Source organism: Carassius carassius, chromosome 9 (assembly GCF_963082965.1).
Source record: "Carassius carassius chromosome 9, fCarCar2.1, whole genome shotgun sequence".
NCBI lineage: Eukaryota > Metazoa > Chordata > Actinopteri > Cypriniformes > Cyprinidae > Carassius > Carassius carassius.
In genome coordinates this window covers 33,317,103-33,333,648 of record NC_081763.1, presented here as the reverse complement: position 1 = coordinate 33,333,648, position 16,546 = coordinate 33,317,103, and the positions used below count along the sequence as shown (strand labels likewise).

The following is a 16,546-nucleotide window of genomic DNA, read 5'->3' as shown; positions in this document are numbered from 1 at the left end:
TAGTTTTTCTGTGATATATACTGCAAATCACCAGATGACTTGAATAGTTCAATAAAAAAAAATATATATATTTTGTAGGCGAGTAAATCAACATAGAAAATAAACAATAAACATGCATAGATAAATATAATAGAACAAAGTTACCAATGATAAACAGCGCTTTATATTTTTCAGGCCAGTCTAACAGAACGCAGGAACAGAAATTGAATAATCAATTGTAAAATAAAACTGTAACGGCTACACTGTATAAATTTAAAGTGATTATTCTCTTTGTGTTTTGTTGATTGATTAACATTCATGACATAGAAAGCATCCGGAACCTTAAACTGCTGTGAACCAGTATACTGTTACACATACTGTACGTTTGTTTCTTTGTCAGTTGTTTACCTTCACCGAAGTCATAAGCAACTGTGTTTAGAAGGACACTTGCCCGTTAAGTGTCACTTCAGAACAGAATTCAGTGTTGAGCTGCATCTGCGTGGCTCTGTGTGTGAGCACAGAAAACAACACCTGTTCCTGAATGTTTAGACAGACAGGACCTGAAACACATGCAAATGATGAACCTTCATTGTATGATGGTTAAACTTTGCGATTAATCCAATAATCACCTGCGACTCGAACCCTGGTCCATACAGATTATCGATCACTACACTAAATATCACACATCCTGTGATGTGATTATGAAATATCTTGCAGCCCTAGAAGGTATGATATTTCAAACATGGAAAGATGTCCATACACCATTATTTGTCAGACAACTTTAAGATACTCCCAGTGAAGAGTGAATTACGAAATTAAGTTAACCAATTTCTTCCCCATGTCCATTTTCACATGCATTGATCCAGGACAAGATTGAGTTGTTGTCAGCTGGTGTAGTGTGTGACCCCTGTTGCAGATCATTAACATCATGTGAACACCACAATGAGCTCAAGACAGACAGCAGTCATGTAGTCTGAGCAGCAGAGCCATCTGCCGACGGTTGAAGACGTGTAGTCTGAGCGAGGCATGAGATCACATAACATTAAAACAGTCCCCATTTACTTAATCGTTAAACTCACTTCCACTTTAATTCTCAGATACTGACTCGTTCGCTAAAGCCTAGCTCAAAAGCGGTAATGACACAAGTGAATAAGACATGAAATGGTTGTAAGACTTTAACACTGACTTTTTGTGCACAAGCAAAATAAACTTGAAAGAAGAAGCAGGTTTGATGCGATCATCAGTAAAGAATAATGTCCACTGATTCACATCAATTATAAAAGCATCAATAAATAAAAGTATAATATAGTCAACAACAAAAAATAAAATACAAAAAAAGAGCTTCACAATAATAATGTTTACGGCATTATACTGTAATTATTATGAATAATGTTTCATTTTCTTTTATAAACTGAGTTAGAGTAAAGGTAAAATAAAGTTACTTTTATTCAGAGTATTAACAACATTTATTCTCTTTTTAAGGAACATGAAATAAAAGATCCTTCATCAAACATGAGATGTGTTCAGGAGGTATGACATCTTTCCGCTTCATTAAAACACGTGAACACTCATCAGGACCTGCGCTAACTCTCACCTGATCGAGCTCTCATAGACACAGTAAAAGTGGGAGCCTGTTTGTTCAGTTCTGGAGCAGGAAGTTGTAGATCCCAAAGTTGTTGTCAGTTGGAGAGATCAGCATGTCGGCTCTGGCTTTGTCCAACATCCTGCGCAGGAAGTCCCTCCGTCTGCACCACTCCTGAAGCTCCTCCTCACTGTGAGCGAAGTCACAGCTCGCTCCATCAGCACAGCCCTCATCCAACCTGTCATCGCCAATGAGGACAAAGAGCATGGTTAATAACACACCCTTCATCATCCGTGACTGACCGGCTGGACCTGATGATGGAGCACCTGGGACAGATGGAGAAGCGGGGTCCAGGGAAGCGATGGGACCAGGCCAGGCTCTCGTCCTCTCCCTCTCCGCTGAACACTCGGTGCTTGTGTTTCTCTGAGGAGATGTGCTGCTGCCACTGCCGATCACTGTTACTGTGTTTCCCACACAGAGGACAGTAGAAATAGTCCTGCGGCACCAACACACACACACCAGCGGCTCCATCAGCACACGCAGGGACAGTCAACATGAGAACCCTGAGAATGAACATACCATGGCTTCAGCGAAGTCTGTCGGCATGGTGATCTGCTTCTCTTCCATTGGCTGAGATGGTGAGGTGCAGTCAAATGCTCGGTTCTGATTGGAGGTGGAGAACCAGACGTCAAACACCTGCTGGATGTCTCTGACTGCAGCGGAGAACATGCGACCTCAATTAAACCACTCACATTCATTCATTCAGACAGACCATCTCTATGAGAATAACATACTGCGCTGGTGACAGTAAGATACATGCCGTTTTAAATTCAGGTTCTTATATCATTGGAAGCCTTGGCTCAAGATGAACAAAATGTATATCTCCTACAGTACTTCATTTTCATCATGAAAAAGAATTCTGCCAAAATTAATTTTTATTTTTTTGCAAAACTAGTCCTAGGTTTTTGCCCGATTGGAAATTCTAAACATCAATGAAATAGCAATATTTCAGGCACTTCACCATGAAGGCATAGAGGATGGCCATTTCTACTTAATGGTTATAATTCTTAAACAGAATGAGATATTTTGACCAAAATTGGTGCATTTATGCATGCGCTCAATCTGAGGACACACGTGAAAACTTGCAGAGCTTGGGGAATTTATGGCCCTGAAACAGGAAAAAACTTGAATCCAAGTATAGCCCTACTGGTCCGATTGAATTAGGGTTAGGCAATGTCTTTGTCTAAGATGCCATCATTGCCTATTGTTCACATGTCTTGAAAGGCATGGCCATCATCAGCCAATTAAATTTCAGCAGCTATTGAACAAGGTTAACAGAGGCAGAAAGGAAGGGAAATTGGTGGCCACCACCAGGTGGAGCTATATTCATATTTTAGCAAACATTGTTTATAATACAATGATTCACACATTTATCAAACAATATTCATATCAAGCTTTAGATCTCCTCTTCCTAAAGAAATGCTGTCAGTCAATTTGTATGTTGAATGTTTGATAGTTTAAACCTACTTTATAAATAAATCCTACTTTTCTAGACTTGTGTGTAGTTGAAATCACTTGACTGCCTAGATAAAAAAAAATCTAAAAAAAACTTTGATGTCATTTACAAATGTTGCCATGAACAAATATACCAAACCTTTTTTATTTCTACATGAACCCTCAGAACTTCTCAAACGTATTAAGAGCATGCTTCTTTCGACTGTAACTGAACACCAGTGTTGATTGTGTGTTAGATTTGACGCTCACAGCCGTTGTTCTTCATGTACGTCCACAGGTGCTTCTCCTCCTGACTGTGAGCGAAACTACAGTTCCCGATGTAATGACATTTACGCTGCTTCAGCACGTGGACACAGATCTGTGAGGAAACGTTCAGCATTAGACACCAAGAGCTCCGTTTTCACATCTGAATTGATTGATTTGGGGTTTTATTCACTCTTTTCCTTCATTTTAAATAGCCCTGCAGTGTAACAAATTAGTTTAGTGTATTTCACATCCCGACTTCAAAAAGAGCTAACACATTGATTTCACGTACGTCGTATTGTTGAGGAAAGGTCTTGGCAAAAGGCAAAGGTCGCACTGCGACCCACTTCTTCCTCTCATGAGATTTGACCAGTAAAACCCTCCTGTCTTTGGTCCAGCTGAAGAGAGAGAATCAGAGGGAGAGAGTGAGACAGCTGTGGGTGTGTGTGTGTGTGTGTGTGTGTGTGTGTGTGTGTGTGTGAGCATCAGTCCGTCCTCTGCACCTGTGTCTAGCTTTAGCAGTGCAGTATTTCAGAGCTCGGTCCGGTTCACTGAGCAGCCCATCTTTCCAGCACTGACCGCACACAAACTTCATCATCAGCTCCAGCCCGTGACCTTTGACCTCAGCACTTCCTGTTCTCTGCACGGGACCCGCCTTCCCATTCGTCTCCTCCGCTCTGCTTGGACTCTTTGATTTAGCAGCAGTGATTTTGTTCGGAGAGTGTGAAGCCACGACCGCAGGCTGATGGAAACAGAAATGATCATCATATGCTTTGTGAAAGTCTATGTACTTATTAGTGCACCAGGGTAAATAATGAGTAAAAGTACTCATATTTCTACTCAATAATAACTGAGATGAAACTCACACGCTGTTTGTTCCAGTGTTTTTTGGACTCCTGCACGATCTCTTCATGACTGATTCCTGAAAACACAGATGAGTTTAGTAGTTTTTCTGCTGGATCTCTGATGTAATACAGGACCTCACACAGAAAACTATCTGTGTGCTGTGATGCTTTCACTGAAATGTCTTGAATAAATGCAGATCATGTTTATTTGAGTTTAGGTTAGTAGTTAGTATATTTAACATGTTGCTGTATTTTAAAATGACATATTGTTGGTCTGTTTAGTATTAATGTGTTATTTTAACGGCACATTTGTTTTTAAAAACGTGATTCTTCACGATTGCTCGATTCTTATCACTGTGTGTCATTACCTAGATGATGCACAACTTCTTCGGTTTTGTTTTGTGATGTTAGTTCATGAGCCCAGAACAGTAAACTGCCCTGTTCTTCAGAAAAATCTTCCAGATCCATCAAATTCTTTGCTTTTCTAGCATCTCATGTATATTTGACACCTTTGCAACGACTGTATGACTTTGAGATCCATATTTTCACACTGACGACAACTGAGGGACTCGCTATTAATAGAAAAGGGATTGAACATTCACAGATGCTCGAGAAGCAAACAGGATGCACTGAGATCTGGATGAAGATATGAAGACCTTTTTCTTATTTCGTTTAAATATATATTTTTTTTTTTCATTTAGTATTGCCCTTCAGAAAATACTTGCATGTTTCCCGGAAGACGAAATAAGCAAGAATTCAAAAGGTCTTCTGTAAATCTGACGTTCAAACACATACTAATGTTCTTTACACTCTTATACTTCTCTGTATCTTTTGAGTGAGAGATGTATGTGATGCGGTGTTGTCTGTGCACCTGTGTCTCTCTGCAGGATCCAGATCTGCAGCTCCATGAGCGAGTGAGCGAAGCAGCAGTCCTTCTTCTTACAGGCCAAAGCCAGCTCTTGAAGACACACATCGAACTGACAGCGGGAGCTCAGCGCTCGGATCTTACTGTAGCTCACAGCGCTGCTCTTCACCACATGAACCAGACACCTGACCGAGAGACAGAGAGCACTCATGATCCCGTATCATTCAGCTGTGACGTCTTTATTCACACATGACCATGTTTCTCACGCACTTCTTCTTATCAAACTGATGCTGTGTCGGTGCGTTGGCACACAGAGCTGGATTCTCCTTCCAGCGTTTGCTGATCATTCTGGGTTTGCAGTCAAAACAGGCCTGTGCAAGAACAACACAACACGTGTTTGAGCAGCAGATCGGACAGAGGGGTTCAACAGGCCATTGTTTCAACTTCATAGCATGCTTTTCATATGCAAAATTAATAATTGCATGCATTTTAATTCAATCATTCTGTTAATTGATGATGTTAAATGTTAAAATATGACAAGTAAGAAACAATGGCACAATATAAACAATGATCTTTTTTTATTGATATATATTTAGTTATATCTTTTATATTCTATTATTGTTGTGTTTTCTTTTTCTAATGGATGTATTTTGTGCTATACTAGTAGCGCTTTGGGTTTAAGAAAAGTGTGTTGTTAATGAAATTTAAGTTATATTTCTGTCAAAAAAAACCCAAAAATTATGACTTTAAGGCCTGTTCACAGAAAGGATGATAATGATTCTATTCTAACTAAATAATAATATCGGACCACAACTATAACAATAACAACATATACAATCAGTTACAAAACAGCTAATAACTGATAAACAAAACATCTACAGCCAATCAGAATCGATCCTTCTTCAAAAAGCTTCTTCATTTAAAGCAGTGGACGACTAAACTGCAGTGCACACTTAAAATAAACTGAACATTAGCATGTGTTTGTGTGGAGCTAATATGGTTATTGGAGGTGAACAGCCCTGAAGATAAAAGAGTAATTAACGCTTGAAATGAACACTTATGGCTGCTATATTGAGATCACATGACCAGCTGAACATTCAAAGACTCTAGACTTTACACTGACTGGACTCATGAAATAAGGTGTGTGCTCTTACCTCACAGAGGAACATGAACATGCCCGTGTGTATCTTCAGCAGCTCGATGACGCTGAGTGCTTGGCTCTCATTGGTCGAGAGCGGATTGAAGAGCAGCTCTCTGACCAGTAAGCCACGCCTCTCCTGCGTCCACACGTCTATCTCTTCTTGACAATATGCAAACGTGCATCCCTCACCGTACTTACACACCTGATTCTCCAACACCTCTGCACACACACACACAGGGAGGATTAATCCACGCTGTGAGCACTAGTTCATCAGTCACTGACTGGTTCACAGGTGAAGCACCTCTGCAGAGCACGTAGGACGCCTGGAAGTTGTTGCGAGTTGGGCGGGGCCGGATCCGCCTCCAGGGAGAGCTAGCCCCGCCCCTTCTCCTGCACAGCAGAAGATCCTTCTTACATCTGTGAGTCACATCAGACCTCAACTCAAAATCCAGCACACCTGGACCTGAGGGAGACACATGGACAGATGAGCTAAAGACAGACAGATGGACCGAACGACAGACAGAACGACCAGAATGATAATAGTTTCAGATAGAATGATAAATAGAACTAGAGATACAATTAAATTTGAACAATTAAATGCATTTATTTGAACAAAAACAGTAAAAAAAAAAAAGGATAATAAATGGAACAATAGATAAAATGTTAAATGGAATGACAAAACGATAAACAGAAAGAAAAAATTACCGATAAAAACGATAAATAGAAAATGGTAAATAGAAAGATCAGTAGAAAGAGAGAACAATAAACAATGATAGATAAATCAATCAAATGATAAACAGAACGAACATGATAAAACAATTGATAAATGCTCACAAAATATTATAGCAAAAGATAGAATGATAAAACGATAAATAAAACAACTATGATAAAACAATAAATAGACTGACAGATAGAATGACACAAAGAATGATTAAAACAATAGTTGGAAAAATTAAACGCTAAAACGTTACATTAAATGCGAGTGATGTGTGTGTGTGTGTGTGTGTGTGAGTGTGAGTTTGTGTGTGTGTGTGTGTGTGTGTGTGTTTGTGTGTGTGTGTGTGTGAGTGTGTGTGTGTGTGTGTGTGTGAGAATCACCTGTACTGGTGAAGCAGCTGCTGCAGGCTTGAGTGAAATCATGTGTGTGCTCCAGCGGGTTCTTCGACAGCCTGGATAGAGTCGAGATCACGTGACCATTCCTCTGTAACACACACACACACACACACACACACTCAGAGGTGCACGAATGCTTACACACCTTCAGACGGCCAAAAACACAAAACCTACCGTATGAGGAGAACCTGTCAGTTTGACCGACGGCAGAAAACTACGACAGTCTTTCCCACCTGACAGAGAAATAAACACACGCTAGAATCCAAACATCATCACGTGTTCAAGGTTATCAGTCGAGCTGAACACGCAGACCTGGCAGACTGAATTCAGACAGTGAGTCGAGCGCGTCTCCTCCCACCACCAGAGGGCGCTGCGGGGACACGGGGGACGGACAGATGAAGTCCAGCGCGTCCAGATCACCGCTGGAAGAGTTCGGGCTCAGCTCAGCTTTAGTGAAGGAGTCCAGAGAGTTCAGCTGACCCCCGAAGGAGGAGAAGAAGGCTGGAGGAAGACGAGGAGACGGGAAGCACAGCAGGGAGCTGGGAACCACTCCACTCTGAGCCCCAGACAGGACAGAATAAAGCAATGAGCCCCAAGAAGCAGTGAATTTATAACAGCTAAGGGACTTGTTGACTTTATAATCGACTCGTAACTGTCCGATTGCTCAGTGTCCTCACCTGTGATGCGTCTTCCTCTTTAGACATGCAGTCCAGCAGACTGTCCAGCTCGTCTCCCATCAGCTCACTGTCCTCCAGCGACTGAGACACGGGCACTGAGAGCGGCACGGCTCCGGACTGACCCGGGGCCTCATGGGAGTCGCTCACAGGGACCGGCGCGGGCAAGACAGGAGACGGCCAATCAGAGTCAGCTGTACAGAGAAAACCCTGAACATCAACACAATCAGACTAGACGCGTCTGTAATGAAACATACGGTGCACTATATACTGGCTTCTTTTCTATTACAATAGCATGTAAAACAGCATGCAATTTTTCAGTTTAAATTAAGTACCAATTTTTTTTTTATAATTCATATTGGAAACAGGTGTGAAGTCTGTTCTGCTCACCAATGCTGCATTTATTTGATCAAAAATAAAAATAAAAAGTTAAATATTTTACAATTTAAATAACTTTTCTAACTGAATATATAATAAAATAGAATTTATTTCTGTGATCAAAGCTGTTTTTTTAGCATCATTCCTCCAGTCTTTAGTGTCACATGATCTTCAGAAATCATTCTGATATTCAAATTTAGAGCACATTAGAATGATTAGTCAATGCCTTTACTGTCACTTTTTTAATGCATCCTAATTTTCTTCCAAAAATTCATCCTGTATTTGGCAGGCAGTTTTATCAAAAGAGATACTGCCTTTAAAACAAGCGTTCAGGTCCTGCCTTCTCTGGGAATCAAGTGCATGACCTTGGTGTTGAGCTTCAGGAAAACATGTGCTATTAGTATGACATTCAGTCTGTTTGAAATACCTGCAGGGTCAGTCACTTCCTCCAGCCCAACAGAACAAATCTGCAAACAAACACAAAAGACGTCTAAAATCATCAGCTGGCTAAGGCTTAAAGGCAGGGTAGGTAAAAAAAAATGTAAAAAAATTTTCCAAATTTGTTTAAACTTTATTTATATATCAATACATAATTAAAATGTAAGTACTCTGAAAAAGAAAGTATATAAATCGAGTGACTGTAGACCTCTAACGACTGTTTTAAAGACAGCTCATTATTTCCATTCACTCCACCCCCTCCCTTCTGGGCTCCTTCCAAAGCCTCTACTACGGCTCGCTAAGTAATGTTATGTTAGCTATATTACGCAGCTACGTGTGCTAATGACACATGCTTCATGAAAAAATAAACAAAAAAATATGTATGATCAAAATACAAAAAGAAAGATTTACCTGTCCAGCAGAAATAAAGCCATCAAGGAGTCACTTTTCAGCCCCTTGAGTTCCCTCAGTTCTCGCCATCGCTGGAAAGCCACGCCGATATTAACTCGCATTTATTTCTTTGTTTATCCAAAGACTTTTTGTTCATTGCCTTTTCTTGTACTGTTACTGTCTTCCTTTTTTTGCCTGGTTTGCCTTCACTAACTGCATAGGCCGGTACTGTGAATTTTGCTTGCTGTTTCTCTGCCATTGTTTTGGTATTCCTAGGATCCGTGCCTGTTGAATCAAACGTGCTGTTTCCTCAAATCAAACGTGCACGCGCAAGTGGGCAGGTCATGTGTGGCAAAAGGGTGGTTGCCATGGTTGCGAGAGAGTGACAGTCGCCTAAGCCAATCCTATGTTTCGGCCCAAAATGGAAATAATGAGCTGTGTTTAATACAGATTAAACGGTTTAGAGTCACTCGATTTTTATACTCTTTTTATCAGAGTACTTACAATTTAATTATGCATTGATATATATAGAAAGTTTAAACAAATTTGGAAGAAAGTTGTTTATACATGTATTACCTACCCTGCCTTTAATGCACAAATGATAATCATGAGAAATAGGTTTAAAATCAAAGGTTATATATTTATATATGTATATGTATAGAAATGAAGTCCTGCCTCATCTAAAGGTGACGGCGTGCCACAGTCGTCCTCAGATCCTGCTGCTTTCTCCCTCTGAAACAGAAGAACAGGTGTCAGGAAAATAATATGATTATCGTTCTGAAACATCTCCTTATTGCACTCAAATATAAAAATATTTCACCAGCACGCACAGGATTCTGGGTACTCACGTGTGAACTGATGTACGCTTTTCTGTTTTTCAAGCCCAGACTGGCTGCGATCTCCTTGGACAAATTACTGACCGTCTGATCCTGAAAACAGAGACACAACAGATAAAAGAATGCTTGGTTTAATGAAGCAGATATTCCAGATAGAAATAAAACATGAAACCACCAATTGTGACCTCCTAAATGTCTTTGAAGGCTGGCCATTTAATCATTTACTAAGGTTTTACACTTGATACTACCAGATGTGTGTTGTGTACCTGCGGTGAGGCCAGCAGACATGCAGTGCTGCACTCATACGCCTCTCTCAGTTTCCCAGACTCCTTCAGACACACAGCTTTACGGTATAACGCTTTAGTGCTGTCCTTACACACCTCCAGAGCCAGATCACAGTCCTTCACACCGCTGTCAAACTCGCCCTGACAGACAGAGAAAACTCTCATCACAAAAAATACAAAGCATTGGGAACTGTAAAGACCAAAATCCAGAGACTGATTGAATTATCACTTTCTTCCATTCTTCAACCGAGTATGTTTACATGCACACCAGTAATCTGACAACTCACACATCAGCTCTTAAAACAACCCGTTTTCTCCGTTTACATGCACACCAGTAATCTGACAACACAAGTCAGCCGTGTTTACATGACTTTATTAATAAATCAGGTTATTTCCCCTTTAGTCAAAACATAACCACTTGCATACTGTATATGTCTCAGCTGTGATGTTAAATAAAGCTTGCGACGTGTCAGCAGGAAACGTCCAGCTCATATTATCCTCTCATGCACTTACAGATGAAACACTTCTACTGCACGAGATTTTCTGGCTCATGAAAGCTACGTTCACACTGAAGGCGAAATCAGTTTTTGTCATGACCGTGTGAACAGAACAAACTGCATGGAATCTGATCTTTTCAATTCTGACTTGTGCTTCTTCTACATGTGGTACTAAATCAGATACAGGTCAGATCATGTCAGAATTCATGTGACTTTTACCTCACTCCAGATCGACGTTCGTCATAATTCTGCGATGACGGGAGACACTTCAAAGACTTTATATACCCAAAGTTATCAAGACAGTAAAATAAAACGCATAACTGCTTACTTTATATCGTCCGTGTTTACTTCCATGTAGCCAAATCAAAGCGGAATTTGGCTACTGTTTTAAACTTCATGGTTTGACGCGACCCCACTAATGTGATGTTTACCTCCCTGAACATGGATGGGCTAGTTTAGCACTAGTTTTGAGAAACAATTGGGCGGATTTTGTTGTGAAAACCTGGAAACCTATATTCGGATCATTCTTTTGCGCATGCGGGTCAGTTCACGACCATGATCCAATCACACTGTGAATCTGATATCGGCCACATTTAAGAAAACAAATGTGAACAGCTCTACAAAAAAATCAGATCTGAGAAAAAAAATTGCCAAAGAGTCTGCATTTGTGACTGGTTTCCTTCTGTACTGCAAAATGCTCACTCTGGATTTTTGTTAGTTTGTTTATAGTTTATAAGTGTAGCTTTTATTTTCTGGCCATTTTATTTAGGCTTTGAAATTCCTAAAAGTTGTGTTCTGATTATCGTAAAAGAGCAAAACCTGTAAGAATCATAAACGTGTTTGTTGGTCTCAGAGCTTATTTTCTGCAATAAACCCAAACCCAACAGAAAAAAATCCCATTGGGTTTTAATCAAAAGCATCTGAGTGATGGTAACTTCTGTAGCTCTTGGTGTCAAGTTCACCATGTTCTGATGGACGGCTGCGCGGTTGATGTACAGACTCTCCAGCAGGGCGACGGGAACGTTCAGCCCCTCGGCTTGAGCATACAGCGCCACATTGACAGCCTCGCTGAAGTGACCCCGCGCCTGTGTCCAGTCACCCTCTCGAAACAAGGCATTGCCCTCTTCTAAGAGATCACACACCAGCTGAACCACAAACCCCTGATGAACAACAACAGGACAGAAGAAAAAAAAAAAGAGTTACGGGAGAACGTTTTTAACATTTGTTTTGAGTTTCAAACTGGTCCAATCATGCTAAATGCAGCTATACTTCGGAGAGCAACTGTGAATGTGTTTCCATTTGGATACGCATGCAAAATATTTCCTCAAGCCTAACCTCATAGCCTTCAGGGTCCGGATAAGGCAGAGAACACCTACAGACACGGATAACAAACCAGAAATCAACACTACGACTGAACAGAAGACAGTCAGCAGGAATGACTGATACTCAAAACATAGTACTTGATGAAGCTCAGTGCTCTCTGGATCTTCTCCCGGCGCTTCTGACGCTCACCGCTCATGTTTGACCATCACAGACCTGGAAAACAAACAAACATGTGTGCAAAGGTCCACGTTTACCAGCTGTTCACCATTACACTCTCAAAAGACACCAATGCTTTCTATGTGAAAGGGTGTATTATTAACCAAACAATGAGTCAAACCCCAGTTGGCTACAGAGACAGCATTATTATTATTATAGCATTATAAGAACGTTTAGCTATCATTTCTGTTAAGCTATGAAAATGGTATTTCTCAATTATCAAAACTTCCAGGTTTTTTTATTTTTAGAAAAAATTTGAGAAAACATTAAAGAAACGTTCCATGTTATCATTTTGCAAACAATATGGGAAAGCAGGGCTCGCAAAATGTAAAGATCCCTGGTCGCCCTTTGTGCAGGTCTTAAGATTTTGGTGCCCGAAATTTAACTAATTTTAATTTAACTAGCCCAAAAAAATAAAAATAAAGTTTTATTGTCAAACAAAAATATTTTCAATACACATATATAAACAAATGTGAAGGAAGGAATTTTATTTCTCTATTTACAGGGTATTTGCAGATTTTATTTTTTATTTAATGCAATTTATGACCCACTTTAAATGTAAAATGACCACTGTATGAGTTTGGTTGGAAAATGTCTATGGTAACATACAATACTGAGCCATAAGATGACATGACTTACAGTTTATATACAGGTTTTCACAAAAACAAAAATCTTATACAACTGCATTTCAGCCTTTAGACCATTTTTATGAAAAAAACTATAAATCAAGCATATAAAATATATTCATTTAAAATGTATAAATATTACGGTCTTAATTGTTCAGATTTTCTGAAGACGTCTTTAAATTATAAGACGCATTTAAAACTCTTTATGGCCTTAAGTTTGTTACTACTCACTTTAAGAGTTTTTAATGAGCCCTGGAAAGTTACTTTTTAAGGGATCAAAATACTATCTATGTTGATGCCACGATTTCAAATAAGAGAGGAAGTGAACAATATCGGTAGCGGCAGATAAGTGTTTGTTAAAATCAGTAACTTATCTGCCCCCCAAAAAACCATTTTGTTTTTATAATCTGAGTCTTATCTTGTCCCTGTCATCCTGTTGCACTGTGAGCTTCTGTCACCGACACAGATTCCTCGTGAGTTACGTGTAAACACTTAACTGGCACTAAAGCTCATTCTGACTAACGTTACAGACTGAAACACGCCCAAACTAACACGACTTCACTTCCTCCCACACACAGTTTCCACAAAAACGAAACCGAAGCAGCTGGAAATAAAAATCCAGAATGACAACACAATAATCCATAAAGTCGTCCACAAAAGCATAGGATAAAGGATAAAGTCGACATTAGAATCGCAGCTGTGAACTGGAAAACTTTCCAGATGACTCCAGTTAGAGTCTTTACTCACCTGTCTGGAGAAAACCACGACAAACAGCTATTTCCTCCGAGTTTCGAGAGTGTTTGGCTGGCGGTTTGTGTGCAAAACACTAGTGTAACGGCTGAAAGATTTTTAGCTGATCGATCTCAAGACATTTGCAAGTTTATTTGTGTGAACGCTTCCCCGCTCCCTCTCCGTGAACCCGACTGATGTCTCCAGCTAATAACGGCTCGCGGTGACTCCGCCAGAAGGCGCTCGGTGGCTGGAAGAGCCTAGTCCCTCATTCAAATAAGTTCAACTCTCTGGACGTTTTTTCGCATTATTGGGAACGTATATACCGTAGGAAATATATTATTTTTTATCATATTCATTTATAGAATTGATAACCTGGATACACATTAAAATACACTATATCAAAGATTATAAAATTGTGTCCGAGTAAACCATGTCCAGGAATCAACGAACAACTGTGATTGGTTCATCCTAACCAGCGCTGAGTAAAGTAACACGTATCACGTGACAGTGACGCTGTGCTGAATTGACGGTTGTTAAATATTATTTTATTTTACCTGTATCTTAGAACTTTATTTAACTTCATTTTAAACTATTACGTTTTTGTAGTTTATATTTGTTCAGTACTTGTATATGTTGGAAATCAATAAAAAAAACTGTTAAAATGTAACATACTACGCCTTAAACGTTTTAAGGAAAATAAATCACTGAATATACTCTATCAAAAACATGCATTGACCTGTTTTTTGTTTTCGTAAAAAAAAAAAAAACTGAAACCTCAATTAGTTTCAGGGTTGAAAAGCAACCCGTGTCAACAGTGTTAGAGTTGCCCAACCCCACAGGAAAACTGCGGCCAGGACCTGGCAACACTGGTTGGTTTGTTAAATAAATGTGTCCTTGAGTTTTGGTTGATTACAGTGGCCTTGAATTCCCTCCAAGCAGCGCAGTAACTCTACAATAATTTAGTCACAGTGAAAAACGTATTCTTAAGTGATTACACTCACGCCACTCTTTAACATTAATTATTATTTAACATTAACACTATTTATAAGAATATTTAACGTTTTAACGTACAGTGGGTTTATTTGGGATGAATTTATCAGTGACGTTTAATATTATGAAAATATTTTAATTACTAATTTACATTGTTAATAATAGTAAATAATGTTAGTAAAAATGTAGTGGGTTTGATTGTAATGTTTGTCAAATGTTATCTTTATAATTCACATGAACTTTGTCTCTTTAACAGGAGAGTTAAAATCATGTTAAACTCTTGTGTTCATGTGTTTTCTTCAGGTGGTGTCCAGATGGAATCAGATGATGTGGCAGATCTCACCGACTCATTGGCCAAGTAAATTCATCCAGTCATGCATCATTTGGACAAAAATAAACCAACTTATTAACTTTTAAAAAGCAGGAGAAAACAAATTTGATCTATTTTGTTATTGATGTCAAAGGCTAATTTTCTTTTTTTGTTTTCTTTTTTTATATATATATTTAGCTGTCATTTGATCAAATTATATCAAATTTAGACCAATTTCAGGTTGTGTGACTTGAGTTAATAAAAAAAAAAAAAAAAAACGATCCAGATGACATTTAATACAGGTTCAGAGAAAAAATATGATTTGTGTCATTCACAAATTTAACATGAAAATTTCACTGAAGGCATCAAAACTATGAATTAACACATGTGGAATTATATATAGAATTATATACATGTGAAAATGTGAAACAACTGAAAATATGTCATATTGTAGGTTCTTCAAAGTAGCCACCTTTTGCTTTGATTACTGCTTTACACACTCTTGGCATTCTCTTGATGAGCTTCAAGAGGTAGTCACCTGAAATGGTCTTCCAACAGTCTTGAAGGAGTTCCCCGAGAGATGCTTAGCACTTGTTGGCCCTTTTGCCTTCTGTCTGTGGTCCAGCTCACCCCTAAACCATCTGGATTGGGTTCAGGTCCGGTGACTGTGGAGGCCAGGTCATCTGGCGCAGCACCCCATCACTCTCCTTCTTGCTCAAATAGCCCTTGATGCCTTCAGTGTGACTCTACAATTTTCATAGTCATGAAAATAAAGAAAACTCTTTGAATGAGAAGGTGTGTCCAAATCTTTTGGTCTGTACTGTATATATATATTAAGATTAAGATTAAATGCTGTACAAATTTTGTTCAATGTTATTTCATAACTAATGTTATCAAAAAACACGGTGAAATCTTATTGTACAGTCTTCCTATATAATATTTCCTCCCATCTTATATTTTCTATAGCTCGCTCCAACCTTTCTATACATTCCATCACCATATCTACTTAGGAAATCAGTACAGTATTTTGCACATTCAATTATTGGCTCCCAAAAGCAAGAAACCATGCTTAGATGATGATATTGTTCTGATAATGATGTTTGCTTACGAATCACATTGTCATGTGGTGACATAAAATTCAGAAACCAATTAAAACCACCTTCTTTATCTCTCTCTCTCTCTCTCTCTCTCTCTCTCTCTCTCTCTCTCTCTCTCTCTCTCTCTCTCTCATGTAAGTGCTGCCACTGGAGTGACATGTTTACTGGCCGCCTTTGAGCTGAGATTCCTTCAGCGCTGGTAAGATGAACACTAATTGAATTAATGTTTCATCTTTTAGAGCAAGGACTTGCAAACTCTTATTCAAACCCAGTGTACTCAGATTTAAGAGTCGTGACTGTAACGCTGGTAAACTACGCTTCTCTAGGTTTATCTGGGTGATGCGTTAATCACGGCTGGAGCTCGGCTGAAGGTTCTGGATCTGAGCGATAATGCTTTCAGGCCTGAATGGTGTGAAAGGCATCGAGAAGCTGCTCAAGAGCGCCACCTGCCACACACTGCAGGAACTGCACC

General features: G+C 39.3%; 1 protein-coding gene across 1 annotated transcript; it reads right to left on the bottom strand.

The window, feature by feature from the left end:
• Positions 1-1,401: 1,401 nt before the first annotated feature.
• On the bottom strand, positions 1,402-13,927 carry zc3h7ba (zinc finger CCCH-type containing 7Ba). The gene is made up of 24 exons (XM_059559166.1): positions 13,693-13,927; positions 12,241-12,316; positions 12,116-12,152; positions 11,743-11,940; positions 10,266-10,424; positions 10,012-10,092; positions 9,839-9,895; positions 9,744-9,748; positions 8,763-8,848; positions 7,961-8,151; positions 7,596-7,839; positions 7,458-7,516; positions 7,269-7,371; positions 6,472-6,633; positions 6,184-6,389; positions 5,300-5,400; positions 5,036-5,214; positions 4,186-4,241; positions 3,823-4,061; positions 3,612-3,717; positions 3,326-3,434; positions 2,141-2,274; positions 1,888-2,057; positions 1,402-1,799 (listed from the first exon to the last, which is right to left on the bottom strand). Exons 2-24 carry the CDS (start codon positions 12,297-12,299, stop codon positions 1,619-1,621), a joined length of 2,922 nt encoding a protein of 973 aa, XP_059415149.1. The 5' UTR covers positions 12,300-12,316; positions 13,693-13,927; the 3' UTR covers positions 1,402-1,618.
• Between the last annotated feature and the right edge of the window lie 2,619 nt (positions 13,928-16,546).